The following is a 25146-nucleotide window of genomic DNA, read 5'->3' as shown; positions in this document are numbered from 1 at the left end:
ACAGCTGTAGTTTCACTTCTAGTAATTTTTTAGGTAAAAGAAAGAAAAAATACCTACTGGTTATAAAAATGATTTATCACACAGTTATGACTTTTTAGATTCTGAGTGTGCAAAAGTCACTTTACTTGGGCTCTTGCCTGTTTTTTATAAACGTAATTGAACCTCTCAGTAGAAGTGAACATTTTTCATTGCACCTGAATGCTTACATGTTACATCTCTAAAAACGTATGTCTACATTTTGTCACAGTTCACCACCACTTACCTGGAACTCTTTTGAGACTTAGTTGCTGTGGAAGTGAAGCACTGAATAAATGCTGGATGGGAAAAACAGGAAGCAGGAAGCCCCACAGATGACATCAGTGGCTTTAACCATTTATTATTATTATGTATAAAAGTTATAAAGATGCAACAACAGTTCTGCTTTCACATTTGGTTTCTCCCACTCTTATTAGCAAGTAATGTTCAAATTCAGAGGCCTATTACATTAAATAAATTATTAGACTATACCTAAAGAGATACACGTTTGATATTTTTTTTCTCAGAAGCTTACATTACTGGAGCAGTTCCTGTGACAAGAAATCTGTTTAACAGTCCTTTCTCTCTCTCTTTGTTTTTAATACAGTAGCTTTTACATAGTACTGATTTGTCTAATGAAATGACTTAATCTGTTTTTTTTTTTTTTTTTTTTTTTGTTATTAAAACACTACTTTAATGCTGCACAACAAAAGCAGTCTTCATAACAATCATTGCACTGTGTCTGAACGTCATCAATCATTTCCCACTATGTCATTGTGGACGCAAGAAGCCATCTGCTTTAATAACGTTTAGGCTAGCTATCTCAGTCCAGACTTCCGTACAGGGGAGTGATGAGAAGTTACAGATCAGCCAATGACCAAGGTCACCAACAGTCATTTCTGCTGTAAATACACTAAACAGCACAGTGCCAGTCTATCACAAGTTAAATTATGCATTTTGTAGTATGAGTGGTCCAGCCTGGACTGCTTCAGGAAAACACAGCGACACTCGATTACATCTAACATCATGCACTGTCAGTTCAGTGCTTTTAACAAAGATGCATGCTGCATTTATGGTTGCATTTCTCACAGGTCTCTATCTGAGCATGCTTATATTGCTGCAGACCGCATGGCTTGCTGCTGTTTGACAATTTTTGCTGCAATAAGAAGTACAGTTCCAGTGAAAACCTCGGTAGTGAAAGAAAGCCAGGCAAGGACCATGGACCAGCCAAAACTGATGTGCACTTGTTGAAAGGCACTGGACTCGTATATCTGCATGGTAGCCTCGAACGCAGCATTAGAATAGCTGATGTAAACACAAATCCCAGACATCGTCAGCAAACCTAAAACAAAAGAAACAAATATTAGTGGCAATACTTTTACACTCTAATAGTATGGGGATATTCTCATGATTCCTTAAATATTCAGACTGTCACTGGCAGAAAGGAAATATTATTGATAAGTTATACATATGCATATGGCTGAATGTAACTAATATTGTCTTTGGCATCCCTTTGGCTGCAGTCTGATATTTTATGTAGACTAGTTATGCTCACTTAATCTGTAGTTGGATCAGACACCATGAATTATTTTCAGTGACAACATTTTTATTTATTTTGTACAAACTCAGATGTCTTCACATTATACAATTCAAGGATTACTATTCATACTGTCTAAACTTAAGCTAATAGTTGAATAAACACTTGATTGAAATATTTAGATACCGAGAATATGTGATTTAAGTATAATCACATACAATGATAGAAAATAACCTTTCAGATTTTTATACCAACCATATGCAAAAGCAGTCTTTAAAATCCAACTAAGTTCTGCATCCCTCTGCACAGATTTATAACACATATTTTAAATTAGTCATTTTTATTACAGGTCATGCATGAAGAAGCACGTGTACTATCCAGTCCTGTCATGCTTCGGAAATATTTTTTTTTTTTCTTAAACATTTTAACTACTGATTTCTGTCTGACATCTGTAACTTCTTGGTTCCACTCGCAGTTTGTTAAGAGTCTAGATTTAAATTGCATTCCTCTAATGATTTAACTGTTAGTATTACAAGAATATGAAAATTTTACATGATCTAAGTTGACCAAGTCACTTACAGTCTAAATTAATATTAAGTAGATATGGAAAAGCAGAAACAAATGAAATGGTTAATGAGTGAAGTAACTTCATGACAGAAATTATTTTTATAATAAGCATGTACTGGATTCTACTTATAATAAGCAGAAAAATGCAATGTTTCTGAATGGGTGTTGGCTGATAACTAATAGATTTCTCCGGTGTTCATGAAAGATGGAAGAAAGAAAGTATAACCGAGCCATGCTTGTGATGGTAAGCAAGGAAGAATGCAGAGTCGTAATCACAACTGTGCAGGCAAAAGCTGCACTCTCTAAAACCAAAAACACAGTATCCATGGGACCGGGCAACATCTGAGGCTGCATTTTACATGAACTTCAGAACGAACTGGCTCCCCACCTAAGCACCATGTTCAATCACAGTCTCACATCAGGCTTTGTGCCCACTGAATGGCACACAGCAACAGTTATCCCACTTCTCAAAGGGGGAGCCAATACTGATCCTGGGAACTATCACCCTATTAGCCTGACGAGCCTGGTCTGCAAGGCCATGGAACGTATCATCATGGAACTCATAAACAAAGACATTGGTAACCTCCAAACTCTGGACCCCCACCAGTTCGGGTTTGTGAAAGGCAGATCATGCCTTCTGAACCTGATCGACTTTTTTGAGGCAGTCACCAAAGCCATAGACGAGGGTAAGGTGGTTCACACAGCCTATCTTCACATCACCAAGGCTTTCAATACCACCCCCCATTCTGGAATTATAGCTAAACTCACTAAACTAGGTATAAATCCCTATGTCACAAGATGGGTTGCCAACTGGCTCACTGACAGAACCCGCACTGTAAAAGTTGCAGACTCCAAATCTGACTTCAAACCAGTGACAAGTGGAGTACCACGGGGTTCAGTCCTGGGACCTCTCCTGTTTGTTATCTACTTCTCTGAAGTACAGGCTAACACAGAAGGCCTCTGGCTAATGAAGTTCTCAGATGACTGCAAACTAGGAGCCATAACTGAGTACCCAAATGATGTGGACATCCTACAGAAGGGCCTCACTGAGACAGATGCCTGGTGTCAGAGGCATGGCCTCAAACTCAATGCCAAAAAGTGCATTGTCATCCCCTTTGGGGAAAACTCTGTACCCATGAACTATGACATAAACGGCAGTCTACTTAATGCTGAATGCATGATAAGTGACCTTGGGACCCAGGTGACCAGTAGTCTCTCCTTTGATAATCACATCGCCACAGTAGTCAGGAAATCCTGCTATGTGGAACACCTCATCACAAAAAGGTTCTCATCCAGGAAAACAGAGGTCATTGCTCCCCTCTACTCGGCACTCACTAGACCCATTATAGAGTACAATGCCCCTTTTGGTATGTACCTCACAAGACATCTGCAGCAGCTGGAAAAGCCACAGAAGTACCTCACAAAGAAGATTACTGGCCTCAAACAGATGTCATATACTGACCATATCAAAAAACTCCAGCTTTACTCGGTAGCGTATTGCCTACTCCGAGGAGATCTCTGCTTAACATATAAAGCTATGTTAAACCCAGAGCTATTGGACATGCTACACCTAAGGAAATCCCAATCCCTCCAAGCTACACACTCTAGGGACCTAAACCTTGTCACCACAATAAACAGGATATGCTGAAGGGATAGATTCCTGTCCCAGAGACTTCCTATACTCTGGAACAAGCTAGCCATCTATGTCAAGCAAAGTTCCTCATTTGCACTCTTCAAGAAAAATCTTGATGAGTGGATGGGAAATAGGAAATACACCCTGGGGATCACTTCTGTGGCTTTGCTCAACAGGGGCACAGGAAATTAACTTTCTTGGGTGGTGTAAGCCAGGGAACCTTGTTGGCTAGGCTTACTTAGGCCCTTGGGCCGATAGCCTAGTACCTACCTATGAACCTACAAACAGTATGTATGCAGATTTTGCTGTAGGGCTTTTGACTCTGAACAGGAGGTTTTGTATAAGGTTATGTAGGAGGAGGAGATGATAGTTTGGGGGAATTGTTTTTTGCTATTGCAGTTTTTGTCCTACAGCCTGCTGATCCTCAGCTCCTTCTCAGACAATGACCCATTCGTAAACTCATCATCAAGTATAAGAGTCAGCTGAGAGGAATCATCATTTAAGCAGCTGTAAGGGTTGATTCAAATTTTTATTTTTGGCCCTATGTCCCTGTATACCCTCATATTTGCAAAAAAAAAAAAGTGGGACATGCAATGGCTATCAGCACTTTCTCCTTTCCTTTATAAAGAATACACACTAGCAAGCAGCCTCATCTACCAATCACGAAGTATGAAAGTTATTTCACTTTGTCTCTATCACAAAACTCATACCACCCCTATATGCTCCCTGTACTTGTTCAATATACCCCCCAATCTAATGATAAATAAGTGGACCAAGCCCCTTCCACCTCACCCCCTCCATCAATCCAATCCAATCTTCTCCAGCACCAGAGCTACTAAATGAGCCCTAGTCATCTGGATCACAGCCAGAGCTTCATCTTTCTAAGCTACAGAGCCAGGCAGGAATCAGAATGAATTACTGGACATAAGACTGCTACCTAAGAATACAAGGATGGGGGTACTGGTTAATAGGGAGCATCAGGCAGGCTAGCAAAGATGGTGAACAAGAGACGGGAATGCTCTATAAGTTTGTCTCTTCTTATCAGCACCAAAACCCTACCAAGGAATTATAGATGCATTTAGGACTTAGAGAACATAAAAAGGAGATAAATATATTCTTAGAGAAGGACATGGGAAGGCGCAGTGACTGGGATGGAATAGAAAGGTATGAGGAACTGGAAAAGCAGTAAGTCTCGTGTGTAATGTAGAAAAAGTTATTATGATATGACTGACAGAGGGAAAGGAAATGGAGTGTGGTGAGCTGGTAAAGCTGGCTCCCTACTGTAATTCCAATACCTGTACTTTCAAGTCCCAGCTTTGTGACAAAAATAGTGAAACTAAAGGAGAAGAGATAATGCCAGATATCAGTGTTCTCATTTAATGTTACTTTTGCATGGTGTAAGCTCCTGCACCCTACTATTCGGGGGCGGTACTTCCCACACCCATGTTACTTATAAATACTTCCTCTGAGATCACTATATCTTAGAGAAGAGGGAATACTCTGAAACACAGTCATGTCAGAATTACTATACTGAAAAGGAATACTCTGAAACATAGTCATGTCAGAATTACTATACTGAAAGGGAATACTCTGAAAGACAGTCATGTCAGAATTACTATACTGAAAGGGAATACTCTGAAACATAGTCATGTCAGAATTACTATACTGAAAGGGAATACTCTGAAACATAGTCATGTCAGAATTACTATACTGAAAGGGAATACTCTGAAACATAGTCATGTCAGAATTACTATACTGAAAGGGAATACTCTGAAACATAGTCATGCCAGAATTACTATACTGAAAGGGAATACTCTGAAACATAGTCATGCCAGAATTACTATACTGAAAGGGAATACTCTGAAACATAGTCATGTCAGAATTACTACACTGAAAGGGAATACTCTGAAACATAGTCATGTCAGAATTACTATACTGAAAGGGAATACTCTGAAACATAGTCATGTCAGAATTACTATACTGAAAGGGAATACTCTGAAATATAGTCATGTCAGAATTACTATACTGAAAGGGAACACTCTCAAACATAGTCATGTCAGAATTACTATACTGAAAGGGAATACTCTCTAACATAGTCATTTCAGAATTACTATACAGAAAGGGAATACTCTGAAACATAGTCATGTCAGAATTACTATACTGAAAGGGAACACTCTCAAACATAGTCATGTCAGAATTACAATACTGAAAGGGAATACTCTCTAACATAGTCATTTCAGAATTACTATACAGAAAGGGAATACTCTGAAGCATAGTCATGTCAGAATTACTATACTGAAGTCCCCATTTCTGCATATTCAGTCTTGCTTTTCCAGGAATCATGTACATGTAAGTCTCAGAATTTAAAAGTATTTCTAGAGAAGGCAGTATAGACGAATACTTGTGAATAAGACTGTTCAGGAAAAATGTACCTGAGGAAAACAGTAACTGAAATTTTGTGAATTCTGTGGGATTTGGATTGGTAAGTGAAAAGTGTGAGGTTACAGAGTGGAAAATCCAGATATTACATACTATTTGACCACGTCCCATTAGTTTTGTGGCAAATTTGTTCAAGAAAAACTGCAAGCAAATTGTGGCAGGTTGGTATGGGAGGGTGACAGTGCCAGGGAAGGAAAGAAAGTCTGAGAAGGAGACAGTGCTGGATATTATGGGCTTGTGTCTGGAATTAGTAGAGGAGAGTTAGGTAAAGAGTTTGGTGAAGGTAAAATGAAAGATCATGAGAGGTGGCGGAAGAGATAGGTAAAGAGGAGTAAGGACATACTGATGACAAAAGCAGAGGATGTGAAAAGAATAGGAGGTACAGCAAAGCAAGGAGTAGGAAGGTCTGTGGATAAACAAATGTTGGAGGAACGTAGGATGTTGTGCAATGAGAAATGGGAGATAATATACAAGACTGCTGATGGACATGAGGCAAATGTAAATACAGTGCTAGAGCTTATGGCTGGAATAAGAAGGAGGAGTGGCAAAATTACAGGCAACTTGTGAAAGTAGTGTAGAAGGCACATGAAGGTAAAGTGGAAAGGGAGACTAAAAAGATGCCATCAGAAACATGAAGATTAAACATGAAAGCAAAAGATTAAGTAATATACAGGGCTATTATGGAATCAAGGGCAAGGTGGCAAGGGACGAGGTGGTGAATTAAGGAAAGGGCTTAGTGAAGATTAGTGGTAGGAAGGGGATCAGGAGAAAGAGGCTATGGTTGTGCAGCAGTGTAAGAAGCTAAAGAAACTGGGCCAGGTTTGGGATGTACCATTTAGAATCCTACACAAATAGTCAATTGCATTTAGGAGGAGATGAAAAGGAGCCAGCATTCATTGAAAATGTGGGCAGGAAGAATCAAAGATGCATTGCATGTTCTTTTTGCTTCACACTGAGAATCTTGATGATGGTAACATCAGCTGGTGCAGGGATTAAAAATGACTAAATGCAAAATCTCAATAAAGTGCAAAGTTAAGTAACACAACTTTAAAACTGTGTTTTGCAGGGAGCCAACTCTTAGACCTCTGCTGCTTAATTAGTCTAATTCTGAGATCATGCATTCTTATAGAAAAGACCATTTGCTTTTCCAGAGGTTGTGCAAACTCTGAAGTCATAAACTGTGTAAATTGTATGATTTTTGTTTTGCAGTTCCCTCAGTTGTTTCATCAGTCAACCTTCTCATCATTAAAAGTATAGACATGGAACTCTTTTTGAGTATTGGGAATCAATGTGATTACAGATTATCTATGGAAAGGAGATAAAGGAGTGTAAGAAAAGAATGGGGGGGGGGGACAATGAGCTCATTAACATTCAAAGCAGTTGGGTTAAAACTATAACTTCTAATGCTTGGAAAAGTCATGAAGCTTTGGGCATGACACTGCATGCTTCTCTGTGCCTTAAGTGAATTTGTGACAGCCATATTTTACTTCAGCCAAGTGTCCCCAACCAAATGTACTCACAGGAAAATGTGTCAATCCCTAATAGCTTGAAACCATGAAATCAGTTTATAGTTCTATCAAAAGGTGACCCTTCCTCAGTTTTGGAAAGAGAGGATTGCCAAGGACTATGGGGAGAGATGGAGTCATCCTTACTACTTAATCCTTTAAAAGATAATAGAGCTGACTGAAACTGTCTCCCTATACAGTAAAAGACCATAAAGATCATACTATCAGGACTAACAGTGTCTGTGGTACTAAAAAGTGTGGCGCTAATCTCCATGGCTTCCCAGATGCTGTTTGAAGAGTTATCTGAAACAGTAGGATACCAGCTGCACAGCCAGTCAAATGATGAGGTACCATCTGAATTTCTGTCAAATGATCGGGTACTATATAATTTCTAACAAATGATGGAGTATCGCCTGAATTTCTGTCAAATGATGTGATACTGCATAATTTATAACAAATGATGGGGTACCATTTGGATTTCTAACATATATTTTAGAAGGGATACCAAAGCCAGACACACACATGCACATGCACACACACACACACTCACACACACACACACACACACACACACACGCACACACGTGCACGCGCATGCACACAGACACACACGCGCGCGCGCACATGCACACACACACACACACACACACACACACACACACACACACACACACACACACACACACACACACACACACACACACACACTGCCAGATATAGCTTGCCTATCTGGATAGGAGAAAAGAGAAAACAAGGTCATCTGCATCTGCATACTTCCACAAATCCATTAACCCTTTGGACATATATTGTGGAATACTTTATGCCTTGACATAATAATCAGCTCAAAGGGCAGAAGAGTCTATGACTGAGTTAAACACCATGATATAATCATCCCCAGGTAGTACCACATTTTCACTAAATGCGTAGACACTTGTGAAAAACGAAGCAACAAAGGAAAGGGCACTATGGTTGGGGCCACCAATTCTTCCCACATTAATGGAAGCTGTGGGAGTCAAGGACTTGTCTAGAATGTAGTACCTTTCTTTATTAATTTACAATCCTTCACTTACCATCCTAACCTTGAATGGCTCCACAATGTAACCCTTTGCTTAGAAGAGCCTGAGTGATTAAGCAAAGCATTTCTGTGCTAAATATTACCAAGACAAGGGCTATGCCACTTAGTAACCTTAGCTTGTTGTTTTACACTTATGTCCCCTATGTCACTTCTATGAAAATCAATTAGCATCCTAAGCAAATCAGTTAAGATTGTTATTTATGGGCCAGTTCACCATCTTTTTTAAATGTGACTCAAACAATCACTAATAGTATAATAATTGAAAACAGCAATCAAAGACTAATAACAAACATCATTTATGAGCTACAGAATCCAAAGCCATTGGAAATGCAAACTTCCAATAGTCCATGACAAAGATGGTTCACTGCCAGTTAAAATGAAGCAAGCAAGTGTACTGTTAACATTGAAGTAATATCTCAAAGTATATTGTTCCCTCATCTAAGAGCAAATGTGAAAGGTTAAGAAGAGTGACAGAGATGAGAAATGTGTGGTCAGTCTAAGACAAACTGCAAAGACTAGGGGAAAGATTAAACATTCTGAAGAGCAATCATAAAAGAATGAAAATATGGGAAATGTGTAAATAATGTGATAAAAATTCGTACTGTATGTATACACAGACAGCTGTGGAAACTATTGTGGTTCCTCCTTGGTAAGGACTACACGATTATTTATTTGTGTTCCTGGCATTAAAAATAAAGACTGAAAAACAATGAGCATGTATTAATTCTCAGGCTGTGCAACAAGTTGCCATCTGTAAGGTGTTTGATTTAAACAACCAGAACAGAGAGGATGAGAAACTTTCTGTCAGTTGTCATCCAAAGTCTGCACAGAACACTACAAAGACTAACAAATACACTTGCTTTTCTTATTCATAAGTGTTTTATTAAACTGTATCAGTATTTTTCACTGCTACTTTAGTATTTGTAAAACATTTTTTGGAAAATGTGGGTCCCTAATAGCCCTTCCCAAATTTCAATGATGAAAGTAAGAAATCATTTAACTTATACACATCACTCCTTTCTACATTATAGTAATAGGAACAGGTCTGCTGCTTGGTATACTATGAGGAGCTTTCTTTTGCAGAAACTGAAAAGGGTAAGTCTTTCTTTTCCACCAATAAGCACTTGGCATGCAAATAGTTAAACAATAGTACATGAAATAATGTTTTCTTAAGTGTTGTGTCTGCATAGTTAGTCTTACATTTATTTTCCAACTGGAGATTATCTGCTTCCAGTTTGTTTGTTTCTTTCGGCTTTTCCCGGTTAGCGATCGCCACAGTGAAACTCCAGTCCACTAATGATTGGCAGTAGATTTTGACGTGCTGGCTTGTCGGGCTAACGCACAACCTTCAACGAAGGAACGCCTATTCACGCATGTCGCCAAACAGAAGACGCTCTAACTGAGAATCGAACGGGCAACGTCTAATTGTGAGGCGACAACGCTACCGCAGCACCACCACCGCAGTACCAAGATTATGATCTGAAAAGATTCTGCATTCCAGCCCAGCACAGCTCTTGAATGCTAACTCCCTGCATAGTGGGAAACAATATACTCTCACATAGAGCATACGTACCACTCCTTTGACTGCAAAATAAGGATTGTTAGGTGCACCTACACTTTGGCAAGGTCTCACACACTAAAATTAAAAGTTATGGAGGAGAAGGGGGAGGCTCAGAATGGTACAGCAAACTGGAAGTTAGTTGTATTAATAGAAGTAGAGGTGGTTGATGGATAGGAACTGTTAGATAAACAGTTCAGGGACCAGCCCTGCTTTCTATAAATGTGCTTGATAATACACAGGGCTAGGACAGCAACACCAGTCTGAATAATGGCAAATCAAGGACTGGTGTGATTGGCCACAGTGTGCGGCCAATTTACATTGAGACATCTTGTGGCCTGTATTGTGGGTAGGCATATGTAGCTAAGAATTAATGTCAAAAAAGTACAAAGCCATGCATTATAGGCAGGAATCTCATATAAAACATATATTCTCCTGTGGGCATGGCCAAAATGGAAAGGAGTTAGCAGCAAAGAAATTTTGCTCTGCTTTTATGCATTTTGACAGAATTAAATTGTCATTTTCACCAAAAATCATTCAAACAAGCTGGAATATTGTGTTGGAAAATTCTTAGAACATTGTGGTGGAAAAATAATTTACATTTCAAATATGTTCCTGTCAAGACTTCAAGATAAAGATTTACCAAAGGAAAATGAACCACTCTAAAGTAATTTCACAAGAAAATTCAGAGAAGAAAGAGTTACAGTCTATTCTTTGTAGTATACAAGACCTATCCTTAAAGCTAGATAAAATGGACTCCAATGTTGACAAAATAAACGAAGATTGTAGAAAGCAGATTGAACTAATCAAGGAAGTAATGAAACAACAGAAATTCCAGATATCGACAATGGAGGATTCTATCACTGGCATAGACAGCAGACTTACAGAAGGAGAATATAACATTGATTTTATTCTTCAACAGAATAACAAGTTCTTGGAAAAATGATGACCTGGAGAACAGGGTGAGTCAAAAAAATGTCTGGATTTATGTAGTTCCTGAGCAACAGGAAGGAGATAGCATGGTAAACTTCTTATCCACTTAGATCCGTAAAACAAGTTGCCCTACTGGATAGGGGCACTGTGAATTAACATCGTGTGGCACGGTGCCTGGGCAATGTTTTTAGGGTTAGGCTTACAAATGGTCCAGGGCCATTAGCCTGGTACACACTTATGGACTAATGAACCTATTAAACCTTCTTGAAGCCCTATAATTTTTTTAGAGAGTGCTCATAGATCTTTGACTATGGTGACACCAAGCAGAAAACTTTCAAATCCAAGATCTATAATAATTAAATTTATTTATAGACAAGACAAGGAACTATTGTTTTGAAAACAGCCTGGTCTGCTTCACTCAAAAATCTTGGTCATTCTTTCATTAGATTTGACAATCACTAGGGTCTATATTAAATCAGCGAATGCTTAAAATAGCAAATGCTGAGTTACTGACCCTTTAAAAGTGAAAGCTTGAAATCCTGAAGACACAGAACAGTGATTTTTTCCCCCAGGGAAAAAAATGCTGTTCCACAAAAAAAAAAAACAAAAAAAAAAAAACTTCAAAACACTAAATAAAGTGAGGGGCATATGGGGGGCTGTGCTCCCACATGCCACCTACTTAAATATACCAACTCTGAGATCGCACCACAGAGGAGGAAATGGCAAAGTCCCAAAAACGGTCCAGCTATTTTTTTCCCTGGGAAAAACTTGCTGTTCTGTGTAGTCAGGATTTTAACCTTTCGCTTTTAAAGGGTTGATAAATCAGCATTCACCGATTTTATATAGACCCAATGACTATTCCTCTCTGATGGTTTTGAAAAGAAAAGCTTATATTCCTCTATTAAAATCGCTGAAGAAAGCCAGAATAAGAACTCACCTAGTCTGCCCTTCTTGCAGAGGGGAAAAAAAATTGATTCCCTGGAAGATGCAGTTTCCTTCATCCAGAAAAAATTATTTACTTAGTTCTACTGATGATATGTACCTGAGTGTATATTTAAAAAGATAGGCTATAAGGAATGATTGGACGGTTAAAGAGAACAAAAACATTCAGAGACAAATAAAAGTACCTCTTAGTTATTTATATTTTGTTTGTCTTAAAATAGACTGTTTCTGAAATATCTTTTAAATGAAATCACCTAAAGGTAATACTTTTTTATTTTCCTTACATCATTACAAGAATTAAGTCTTCCTGTTACTGTCATATTGCAGTTTATCCACTAGAGGGAGTAAAGTACATAGTAATAAGCTTATTTAACTAAACTATTATGAATCAAGTGAAATACTATACTCAGTTTTATTTTTTTTATTCCCTTTCCTTTCTTTTTTTCCCTTTCACTCTTTCCTTTTTAACAATAACTTAGTAACTGAGTAACTTAAATAGAATGAGTCTGGTTTGGGGGCAGGTTTGACTGTTGAGAAATGTATGTGTGTAGAAGGGAATGTTAAAACTCTTTACTGTTTTCATTTTATGATTTAACACATTATTTACATATAGTGTTGCTGACACAGGGGGATATATTTAAAATGCGTGCACTGATTTTTTTAATCCCCTTTTCTTTCTAGTGATGTTATTAAGGTTGTATAACTTCCCCCTGCTTATCTGATGTTAAAAAAGACTCAATTAAAATGTGGCTTGCAGAATGTGTCCTTGAGCCTTTTGTGTTTAAGACTTTCTTTTCAGTCTATTCCCTCAAATTACTTCAGAAGAGTTTAGAGAATGTCTTCAGCTTGCCTCAAGCTTCTGCGTGTCTCTGCTTCACTCTAAATCCTTCTTGAACAGTTCCTGAGTCAGAGAGGAAGCGCAACATGACCTTTAACCCATTAGAAGCAGGAAGCTTACAGAACACAAAAAAGGATTGCTAAAATGGACTTTTAAATGCTCTAGAATTTAAAATATTTCCCTGTAAGTAGTACAATTTAATATAAAATAATTCAGTAGACTTCTTAATGGCTTATTTTAGCTATATACACCTGGAACATCTCTTTAATTACTGAAGTGGGGAACAAGTGAAATGAAGCACAAAGGGTACATATTTGATGTGGGACACATAGAGGTGTTCTCATTAAATCTCAAAAACAATACGTAAATGTACACGTAATAGTTGAGTAGAAATTTGTGTTAAATGTTTTGGTACTTTTTCGTTAACGGGGCAACACCTTTTTTCGGCTGCTATTATAATCATCATATTAATAATTATATTATCACTAATAGGACTCACCAGGTGCTACAAGAATTACTGTCAGACTATATTTGAAAGGCTAATAAAATACATGTATTAAATGCCTTAGCATTAAACAATCATGTTATAATATACTTTACGGCTGCTTTTAATGTTCTTTTCCTTGTCAACGGAAATGCTCCAAATAAACCATGTGTTGTGGCAAAGTACAAAACTTGGAAGGGAGGAGGGCGAGTCCTGTTTTGGGACTACCAATTGAAGGTCTTTTTTTAATTTTTATTACCACCTTTAACCTTACTGAGCAGTTCCTATTGGTGAAGTTATCATGCAGTTACCGACGATGTGTAATACCATCGGAAACGTTATCTGAGCAACACTGACTTTATCATCTAACCCAGCAAGTTCCTTTTATTTGCACGTCAGAATGTCAAGATTTATGTCTGATATTCTTCCTCTTTTCCTCCTAAAATGCATTGTTTCCTCCTAAATGTTGCACTTACTATGTAAGTCACCATATTTCTAATGAGGGCTGAACTGAATCCATCTTCCTGCTCAATCGCAGAACAGTGGCAGATGTTTAATTAGCCAGCGCTCATCCTTCTGAGTAGCCCCCTCACTTTGGATAAACAAACATACAGTCAGCCTCAAAAATTCACTTCATGTTATAAAACCGCTGTAGAAATCCGCGGATGGTGGGAGAACAAAGGCAAAAGTGAAACCATGACAGGACTGTTAAATAACCAGTGCTGACCTTCCAGAAAATGAATAGCACTCCGACAAGGAAAAGAACATTAGCAGTGGCTAAAAAAGTGTTGCCCTGTTATACGGAAAAGTACCAATGTTTTTAACATTACTACTGAGTGTCTTATTCCCTCTGTAGCTAGTACACTGATTTTTTTGAATGACGTTTTTAATGAGTATTATTCCTAGCTGAAACATTTGTTCATATTAGTTAATTAATTAATTAATTAATTAATTAATTAATTAATTTACATTTGTTTACCGGGGAAATTCCGACTGGATGCAGGTCCTTTTTCATTGGATGCCCGGGGAGAAAAGCTCCACATCATGTACATGATAAATAGATGTAAAATGTTGCAGCAATGGTAAACAACATTACAGGTTGTTGGTTTTAATACAATAACAAGATATTGATTATCAACAGTATATACAGTAAATATTGCAAGTTAAGATAGTTTCTTGTCATTTATAATATTAATAACAAAGTTGTCAGACAAGATTTTAAAGTATGTAAAGACAACTAGCTAATTCTGACTGTGGTTAGTAGTGGCGGTAGTATAGTTGGGTTAAGGGTCTAGTTGGGGGGGTAAGGGTGGGGGTGTTAGTTTGGATTAGAACAAGGGCAAAGCCAGTGCAAATTTAAGTGTAATTTGAGTGCAGTCTTGAAAAGGCTGCTGGAAGGTAGAGCAGTTATAGAGGGTGGAAGATTGTTCCAAAGTTTAGATATGGTACATGAAAATATGGCTTCTCCTGCTGAGTTTTTGGGTTTGATAACAGTGAGTTGATTTTTGTTGCTTGATCCTAGGGGCCTAATGGAGTGATAGGATTGGAGAAGGGTTTGAAGGGAAGGGATGTTAAGGGGGTGATTAATAAGTTTATGAGCGAGGGTGAGTTGATTAAAGTGAAGGAGTTGTGGGAGTTCTAGCCAGTTTAGTTCTTTAAGGGAGATAGAATGCTGGCTGTGGTAGGAGGTTCCAGTGGCAAATTTAGCAATTTTGTTGTAACAAGCATCCAGCTTGTGTAGGTCTGTCTGTTTAAGGTTGGTAAGTATTGGGGAAGCATAGAGTAGGGTGGAGATTAGCTGGGAATTGGCTATGGAGATTCTATCTGCCTTGGTTAGGAATTGACGGCTTCAATATAATGCACTAAGTTTCTTGTGAACTTTTTTTATTGTAAGAAATATGTGGGTGCCAAATCTAAGATTGTTGTCTATTTCCACACCGAGTAATTTTGTGTGTTCTGATGGAGAGATGATGGTATTGTCTTTGGCGAGAATGTTGAAGTGGGTCGTGTTTTGGGTGGCTTTGGAAGGTTGGAACAAGAGAAGTTTTGTCTTACTTGGGTTGAGTAGGAGCTGAGCATTGGATAGCCAGCTTTCTACAGAAGAGAATGATTCCTGTGTGATTTGTTGTAGTTCTGGTAGAGTGGGGGCAGAGCAGATGAGAGTACAGTCATCTGTGTACTGCATAAGAGATGCTTGTGTGGTGGCAGTATGTAGGTTGTTAGTGAAAAGTGAGAATAGCAGAGGGCCAAGGATAGACCCTTGGGGAACTCTGAGAGTAACTGGGAGATGAGGTGATAGGTTATCGTCCCAAATTACTGATTGCTGGCATCCGTGTAGATAGCTGTGGAACCAGTTGCAGGCTGATTGTGAGAAGGAGAGGTTGGGGAGAGTAGAGAGTAGTAGCTCATGAGATAACATGTCAAAGACCTTTAAGAGATCTAGAAATACAGCAGTAGAGATGAGGCCATTGTTTTTGTGATGAAGTATAGTGTCGATGAAGGAGAGCAAAGTGGAGGTAGTTCTGTGATATGGGCTGAAACCATGTTGGGTATTGTAGAGGAGATTATTATCTAGAAGGTAGTTGGAGACCTGGGTGATGATACATTCTTTAAGTATCTTGGAGAGATGGGAGAAGATAGCAATGGGGTGGTAATTGGAGAGGTCGGTGGAGAGGGTGCCTTTGTGGAGGGGAATGATGTGGGATATTTTTCATAGTCTTCTGTTATGGAATGGTTGATTAGAACTGAAATTGGGTAGGCTAGTGTATCAGCTGCAATTTTCAAGTATTCAGAGGGGAGGTTGTCAGCTGTGAGTTTGGTGGGTTTAAGTTTTGACAATGGTCTTTTTATGTTGGAGGTAGGTACTGAGGTGAAGAAAAGAGGAGTGGGGGGGTTAAGGGTTAGGAGTTGGGGGGCTATGGTAGGGAAGTGTTGTTTGTTTAGAGATGTTATAGTTTCAGTGAAGTGTTTGTTGAAGGATTCAACAATACTGCTGGAGGAGGGGGGAATGGACGGCTGGGGGTATCAACCTTCCCTGGGTGGAGGATAGTGTTAATAGTGGACCAGAATTGGTTAGGGTTGTGGTTGGTAGAGTTTGGGGTGGATTTATAGTAGAGGGATTTGTCTAATTTTATATGCTTTTTGGCTTTACTGTGCAGTTCAAGGAATGATTGCCTATCAGAGTTATTTTTTGTTAGTTGCCAGTGCTCCCAGGCCTTATCTCTGGATTTCATTAGGGTTCTGGTGTTCTTTTGTAACCATGGGGCATGCCTGGATCTGACTTTGGCATTTCTTACAGGAGCATGGGTGTTTAGGATGGAGAGGAAGGTACTGTTGAAGAAGTGAATAGCCTCATCTAGGTTGAGGTATTTTAGTGGTGACCAGTTAATTTTTTGCAGGGAGGAGATGAAGGAGTTGGGGTTGAAGTTGGACTTGTTCCGTATTTGCCTGTAGATAATGGGCTTGAGACTGTTTGTATGGTGCCGAATTAGGAAAGTGGGGGAGTGGTCACTAAGACTGTCAGGTAAGCAGCCTGCTAGGTAAGAGTGAGGAGCTTTGTTGACTAGGATCCAGTCAAGTAAGATATGATTGTTAGGGTTTTTGTTGACTCGGGTAGGGGATTGGATGAGTTGAGTGAATCCATGGAGATTAAGGTGAATGGTTGGGAGATTATTATTACAGGATAGCCAGTTGATGTTAAAGTTGCTGAGAATGATGGTTTCCTGGGGTACAGATAGAGTAGCCCATCTCAGAAGATTTTCTAGGGGTGTAATATTTTGCCCTGGTGGGAAATAGCATCCTATGATATTGATTGTTTTGTTTGGGTTTAGTTTGAGATTGGCATAAAGGATTTCTTCATTGTTGTGGTGAGGGGCCTATGAGTTCAGGATTTGAATATTGAGGTGGTGTTTAAATATCAATGCTATACCACCTCCTTTTTTGGACAATCTCTCTATGCAACGGATGTTGTTTTCAGGTGGAAGTATTTCTTCACTTTTGATGTGAGGTTTGAGCCAGGTTTCAATTAGGTAGAGAATATCTGGGGAATATATGCTTATGCTGGCATGTAGTTCTTGGATTTTATTGCATATGCTTCTGATGTTTAGGGACATTATAACTAGGTCTGTTGTTTTCTTGTTGGCTAGGAGTTGAGTTGTGGGGGGGGGGTTGCTTGTACCAGGGTTTGTGATTGGGTTGGATTTGGGAGGACCAGGGTTTGGATGGATGTCTCCAGCAAGGGCTAGTTTATAGAGGGTGTTTAAGATATGTTTTATATACATAGTAAATTGCTTATGGTATCTTAGAGATATTTTATTTTTGAGTGTGTTAGGTGTTTGGTAATGAAGTGTGTGTATTGGGAGGATGTTTTTGGTGGCAGGGGTTGTGTAGTTATAGTGCAAATGTTTGAGGGAGGGTGTTGAGAGAATACAGTGGACGTTGTTGGGGCATGCGACTGTGGAGCCTTGGTAGGATGTAATGTGAGCTAGAACTACGCAGGTTAGGATTGTTATTATATCAAGTAATAGCATGATTGTGTTGGATGTAGGGGGAGGGGGTGACTAGTGGTGTAGCCTAATTGGTGGTAATTAGGGGTGGGGTTAAGGCTAAGAATAAAAGTAGAGGTACTGGGGCGGGTGGGAATAGGGGGCAGGGAGGGGAGCGAATTGAGCGTAGTGAACGGAGCGGGGCTAGAACCCCCCAGGCTAAAGATTGCAGGGTAAGTGTCTAAATAGCCAAATTGTTAGAAGTTATTAGAATCTAGTAGGAAAAACAATCTATAGACTTGATTTCAGCTGTGTCCTTTCTGGGTGGATACCTAGTTTGAAGCAGACACAAAGTGGCAGTTTAAGTACCTTTTTGTCTCTATTTTACAAGAGGGAAATTCCACTGTATCTACTGGGTTACCTTTTTTCACCTAGAGCTTTATCTTGGTTTACTGATAACTAAGAAGAAAACGTTAACTGGGGAATGTATTTACAGCTGATGGGGGTGGGGGAGCAGCTGCAGTCCCTAGCCGTGGGTAGAGTCAGTTTTTTGTGCTTTAGACCAGGTACTTTCTACAGTAGCAGGCTAAGAGGGAAACATAGCTAGACACCTACAGTAACTTATTTTCTTTTTAAAGCCCTTGAGTCCTTGTGGCTGATTTCTTCACTGCAGATGCGGCCAATGGCCAAGGATTCAGCAAGTGGGGGACTGAGAGAAAACACGTTCGCAAGGACAGTGGTCACTAAATGAAAAGATGGAGACAAAAATAATTATTGCATTAAGGTCTCTGAAAGGGGAATGAGAGAGAAGTGCTGTTTATCACCGAGGCAGGAAGGGTATAGGGTTTAAGAGTAGCAGCACAATATACTATTTACACAGGTACAAAGTGTTTAGCAAAAAAGGCTCAGGCAACTGTTATGCATTCACATATAAAGCCCTTGACATAGAAAAAAACCTTACTTAGTGTTATGTACCAGATAATTTAGGTAGCCCATGAATTTAAAGAGACAGTTCTATCACAGATATAGCAGTAAACTATCACAGCAATTGTATATAACAGTACTTAAATATCACAACACAGACATTTACATACCTATATTGCTATAATATTTATCATGGTGCAGCAGTTAAAACAACTAAGGATCGCTCTGACTTGGCAGCAAAACAGGACTTTTAGCCGTGATATGGTGTTCGGTATTTAACTTCTGCTTTCCTTCAAACTGAATCACAGAACACTCAGTCACACTGCTTAGCATCAAAATTAGCTAAAAAGTATGTACTAAACAAAAGTGATGAGGAGTAGCAACTCAATTTGATACTATAGCATCTGTAAGTGCTAGCAGCACGAAGCACACTGAGCACCAAGTCAGACTGGAAAATGATACATTGTAACACTTTGTCTACAACTTGTATAAATAGGAGACCAGTTCTGCAACAGTAGCAATGCTGACAGTAACAAAGCAATAGAACAATTGAGTTTGTAGAGACCTTAGCTGCAATATATAAAAAAAAGCTCAAACTTTGTCTACAACTTGTATAAACAGGAAACCAATTCTGCAACAATAGCAATGTTGACAGTAACAAAGCAATAGAACAACTGAGTTTGTAGAGACCTTAGCTACAATATAAAAATAAAGCTCAAACACTTACAATGAGATAAACTACAAGCTGAAGGGAATTGGCAGTTGCTGTGAGTAAGCCAAGATGGCTCCAGGGGTTTAAAAAAACTTTGCTGGGACAATATTGGAGGTGGGGGAGTGGGAATGGTCACAGGTAATGTGAAGTAGTTAGTTCTTGTAGAAAATCACACTCAGGAGAAATTGAGCAGCAAATGCTGCAAAAAACAATCTATTGACCTGAGTTCGTAGAACCCCCCCAGGCTAAAGATTGCAGGGTAAGTGTCTAAATAGCTAAATTGTTAGGAGTTAGAATCTAGTAGGGAAAAACAATCTATAGACTTGATTTCAGCTGTGTCCTTTCTGGGTAGATACCTAGTTTGAAGCAGGCAAAAAGTTAATGCTGTAGCATCACTTTATTAGCCAGAAGACTCAGATATGTGTTTTATATAGGAAATAGTGGAATAACATAAATTTGAAAACACATACATTTCTATTAAGTTAACTTATATTTCTGCATACAATACAGAGATTAGCAATCTGCTTTATAATTCAGCCTTGTTAGATAGTGAATATGAATATAAATAGCCAAAATATATGCAAGCTGTTTTCACAAACCTCTAGTCTGTGAGCGATTAGATGAGAAGTTGTAATCAGTTATGAGGTTTTGGGAGTGGATGTGGTGGAAATGTTAGTAATTTACATAGGCAAAATGTTAAAATAGGCACTGGTTCATAACCTTTTACAAAGTGTAATAAGTACATATAATCTGTTTGTTATACAATGTCGTACATATAGGATATAAGTATTATTCTGGCTAAATTACAGGCACATGCACATTAAAAAGAGACATTATTTACTCAAAACACAGAGTTTCTTAATTCATATAAATATTTCAAGTATTAAGAATGGTCTGAGCATATATTCAATATGATAGTTAATATAGAAATAAATGTTATGTATAATTGAAGCTAATTATTATAAATGAATAGTTGTGTAAAGTTCTTCTATTTGATAGGTCTTATATATTTACCTTGTTGTTTAGTTTTTGATTTGTTTTCTAGTAATTTAACATCATCTTAAAAAGTGTAAAACATTTATTTAGAAAATTTCAGTTTATGTATATAGAATTAGTAGCAACAATGTGATTGGTTGTTTTATGATGTTGTTAGTAAGTGGCTTATATGAACTTTTCATCAATCCTGGAATATTTTATTCCACATTTGAGGTTAAAAATGTTTTAATTCTGAATTTTTCACATCATCCTTACTGTGTTTGCCCATAACAAGTTGTTTTTTTGTTAGCATAATTCTTAATGCACTAAATAATTTCATAATAGTTTCTATACCTATTGCTCCAATAGATGCCAGCATATAAATGTCTTTCATTAAATGTAAATGGGTTAAATAACCCTTTAAAGAAGGGTAGTTTAAATATGTATTTACCTCACAGCAAGAGGTTCTCTGGTTCGATCCTCGGCTGGGGTGCCTTCTGTGCGGAGTCTGCATGTCCTCCCTGTGGTCGCGTGGGTTTCCTCTGGGTGCTCTGGTTTCCTCCCACATCCCAAAGACATGCTGCAGGTGGATTGAACACTCTAAATTGGCCCTAGGTGTGAGTGCATGTGTGTGTGCCTTCTGTGGAAGGTTGGGTGGCGGGCTGGCAACTCGACACTGTAAAACTCCACTGCCAATCATGAGTGGACAGGTGATCCGCTGTGGTGACCCCTAACCGGGAAAAGCTGAAAGAAGAAGAAGAAGAAGTTTAAATATGTATTTAACTCTACATAAAGCCGACATTCTTTTTCTACAGGAAACTCATTTATTGACTAAAGATTCAGATAGAGTGTTGTTAAAAAGAAGAGATGTTCTTATTCTCTACAAAAACGTTAGGTCTACTTAAAATAGTGGATTCCTGTTCTGACAAGAATGGTATGCTGGGACTGGTGCTAATAGACATTGTTAAAAAAAATACTATACCCTTTAAAATACCTATTGGATCCTGGGGACTAGTTTTAAAACAGTTAAGTAATACTTAGATACTCTAACACTATACTGCAAAGGAGAAATGTTGATAGCTGGTGATTTTAACTGCATCCTTTCAGACAAAGACACTACAAATGTTAAACAAATCAGGCTATCTTCAGCAGAGAATGCCTCCAAAATAGAGGAGGTACTAATCATTTCATGTCCCTTATCTGACCACAATGCTATTAAATTTCAATTAAAGTTAACTCAAAACAATTTGCTTTCTTGCCAAAGATTCTCAGAATATATAACTAAAATAAAATGCTTCAATAAGTGGTTATTAAAAGAGATAAATCAATTTATGGAATTTAACAATAATGGTGATGCCACTGATATCACACTATGGGACACGTTTAGAAGTTTATTTGTATGGTAAAGTAAAGAATTGGTATATTTGTAAAAAACAGGAATGAGATAAAGAGTTAAATGCTCTCCAAGCTGAAACTGATAAATTAAAATTAAATCTTAAACCCAGTGATAAAGCTGCAAGCACACAGTTGAAAATCTAAATCGGAAATGCCTAGAAATCTTACATAATAAGATTTCTGCTAATCTAGAAAAAATTAATTACACAATATTCGATAAACCCCAAGAACCTTCATAGAATAGATATATAAAAAAAAATGAATAAAATAAACCATATCAAGGAGATTGTTTATAAAGAGGGGAATAACACTACTAAAGCTAAGAATCTGAAAGATATATTAAAACGTTTTAGCAAATATTATGAATAAATTAATAAAACAAAGTCAAAACTGAGTAACAGCAGCTTATTGGATAGTTTTGTAAAAGAAAACATATGTATTAAACTATAAAAAGAATAGAAAAGCAAGACTGATAAGTCTTTTTCCTTTAAGGAATTAGAAGACCAAATTAAAAATCTTAAAACTAATAAAACACCAGGTATGGATGGGATAATTCCTGAGCTATGTAAACTTTTACCTGATAATATTTTAAAAACTGCATTAAATCTTTTTGAAGAGGTTAACAGTACATTGGCTATTCTCCTGTCATGGAGATATTCTCTTATTACACTAATTTTAAAATCAGATAGGGACCCTGCTCTATGTTCTTCTTATAGACCTATATCACTTTTAAATGTAGACTACAAGATTTTCATGTCTATATTAGTAAAACATTTAAAATCAAATGCTCACTGGTTTAGTAAATGAAGATCAGGCTGGGTTTATAGATAATAGGAAAGTTCAAGATAATACAATAAGACTCTTTTCTTTGATACGACAAACAAAAATAGAAATGAGTTATCCATAATAAGCTTAGATACGGATAAAGTTTTTGACTCTGTGAATTGGTCATACTTGTTCAGAGTACCAAATGAATATAACTTTTCCACTGATTTCATAAAGTTAATTAGCAAGCTTTATGATAACTCATTTTCTTTTGTCAAAATAGACTCCTTTATATATAGCCCCTTTGATGTCTTTAAAGGTACCAAACAGGGATGCCCTTTATTCCCTTTGCTATTTGTACTTATTATAGAGCCATTTACTAACTATATAAGACCTCACATAAACATTAAAGGTTTTAAAATACATGAACATTTTTCTTCTAAAATTCAGCTTTTTGCTAATGACGTTCTGCTCACTAGTGGTAATATTTAACTCTTGTTGGATTATATAGTTAGCTCTATCGACTATTTTGAAAAGATTTCAGGCCTGAAATTTAATCACAATAAAACAAAAACCTTGCTTATAAGCAAAGGAATAACCACTAATAAATATATAATTATATATATATATATATATATATATATATATATATATATATATATATATATAAAACTATATACTATAACTGCATAATATGTATACACACTATTGTAACTGTTTAAATGTACATAGTTTAGCAATGGAAACTAGAATACAGAAGGTTAGCTTGCAAAACTTCAGAAAAATAGCTGAAATTATATTACTTTATGGCTGGGCCATAACAAATTCTATCTTTCTGTGTCAGTGCAGCAACAGACAAAATGTCTGTGCTGAGAAGTTTTCTGTATTGTCTTAGAAGTGTTTTATTGTTTTATGACTTCCAGGATCTCCAAAGATCTGAGAGAAAGCCCTTGTGTATGTATTTTTTACAGGTAGATGCTAAATACTGCTAGCTTTCAGCAGTGGTAGTTTTACTTGGGATAGGTTCATAGGTTCATAGGTAGGTACTAGGCTATCTGCCAGAAGGCATTTATAAGCCTAGCCAGAATGTGTTGGCTTTCGCTGCCCCCTTAGATTAGTTCCCTGTGCCTCTGTCCAGCAGAGCCACTGAAGTGATTCCCGAGGTAAACTTTTTGTTTCCCATCCACTCTTCAAGGTTTCTTTTGAAGAGTGTTAGTGAGGAGCTCTGCCTAATGTAGAGTGGGAACTTGTTCCAAAGCATGGGAAGTCTCTGGGACAGGAATATATCCCTCCAGCACATCCTGTTTATTGTTGTGGTGAAGTTTAGATCCCTAGAGTGTATGGCTCGCGGGGATAAGGTTTTCTTTAGGTGCAGCTTGTTCATCAATTCTGGGTTGGACATGGCCTTGTATGTCAGGCAGAGATCACCTCTGAGTAGGCAGTATGCAACTGAGCACAGCTGTAATCTCTTCAGTCGAGCTGCATAGGGCATCTGTTTGAGGCCAGTGATCCTCTTGGTGAGCTACTTCTGTGGTCTTTCCAGCTGTTGCAGGTGTCTTGTAAGGTACATCCCAAATGGGGCGTTGTACTCTATGATGGGTCTGATGAGTGATGAGTAGTGGGGCACAATGACCTCTTTTGATCTGGATGTAAACCCTTTTGTGATTAGGTGGGCCATGTAGAAGGATTTTCTAACCACTTTGGCAATGTGATTATCAAAGGTGAGATTACTATCTACTTGGGTCCCCAGATCCCTTATTATGTCTTCCATATTTAGGGGACTACCACCTATGTGGTAGTTTGTGAGTACTTTGTTTTTTCCAAAGGGGATGACTATGCACTTTTTGGCATTTAGCTTGAGGCCATGATTTTGACACCAGGTATCCGTCTCAGTGATACCCTTTTGGAGGATGCCTGTGTCAGCCAGAGAGTCAATTATAGCCCCTAGTTTGCAGTCATCTGCAAACTTGGTCAGCCATAGTCCACCTGTGCTTGCCTGTACCTCTGAGAAGTATATGCCGAACAGGAGGGGTCCTAGGACTGAGCCCTGGGGAACGCCACTTGTAACAGGTTTAAAGTCGGACCTAGCTCCCACAATTCTTACCATGTGGGTTCTGTCTCTGAGCCAGTTTGCAACCTATCTTGTGACATAGGGGTTTATATTCAGGCTGGTGAGCTTGTCTATAATACCAGAATGGGGAATGGTGTTGAAGGCCTTTGTGAGGTCTAGGTAGGCTGTGTGTACCTCCTTTCCCTCATCTATATCCTTGGTAACTGTCTCAAAGAAGTCCACCAGGTTTAGGAGGCATGATCTGCTCTTAACAAAGCCGAACTGGGTAGGGTCCAGTGTTTGGAGGTTCCCAAT

The 25146-nt window shown here is 38.1% G+C and overlaps 1 protein-coding gene across 1 annotated transcript in view; it reads right to left on the bottom strand.

Moving 5' to 3' along the window:
* Positions 1 to 360: 360 nt before the first annotated feature.
* TMEM235 (transmembrane protein 235) overlaps positions 361 to 25146 on the bottom strand; it is a 1860278-nt gene continuing 1835492 nt past the window's right edge. Inside the window, exon 4 of the mRNA XM_044068171.1 lies at positions 361 to 1357. Coding sequence (XP_043924106.1) covers positions 1125 to 1357 — 233 coding nt within the window. The 3' untranslated portion in view covers positions 361 to 1124. The remainder of the gene's footprint in view (positions 1358 to 25146) is intronic.

The sequence above is a fragment of the Protopterus annectens genome, chromosome 4.part0 (genome assembly GCF_019279795.1).
Source record: "Protopterus annectens isolate FY-2018-M chromosome 4.part0, PAN1.0, whole genome shotgun sequence".
Lineage (NCBI taxonomy): Eukaryota > Metazoa > Chordata > Ceratodontiformes > Protopteridae > Protopterus > Protopterus annectens.
The sequence above is the reverse complement of the archived record's forward strand: the minus strand, read 5'-3'. Positions and strand labels throughout refer to the sequence as shown.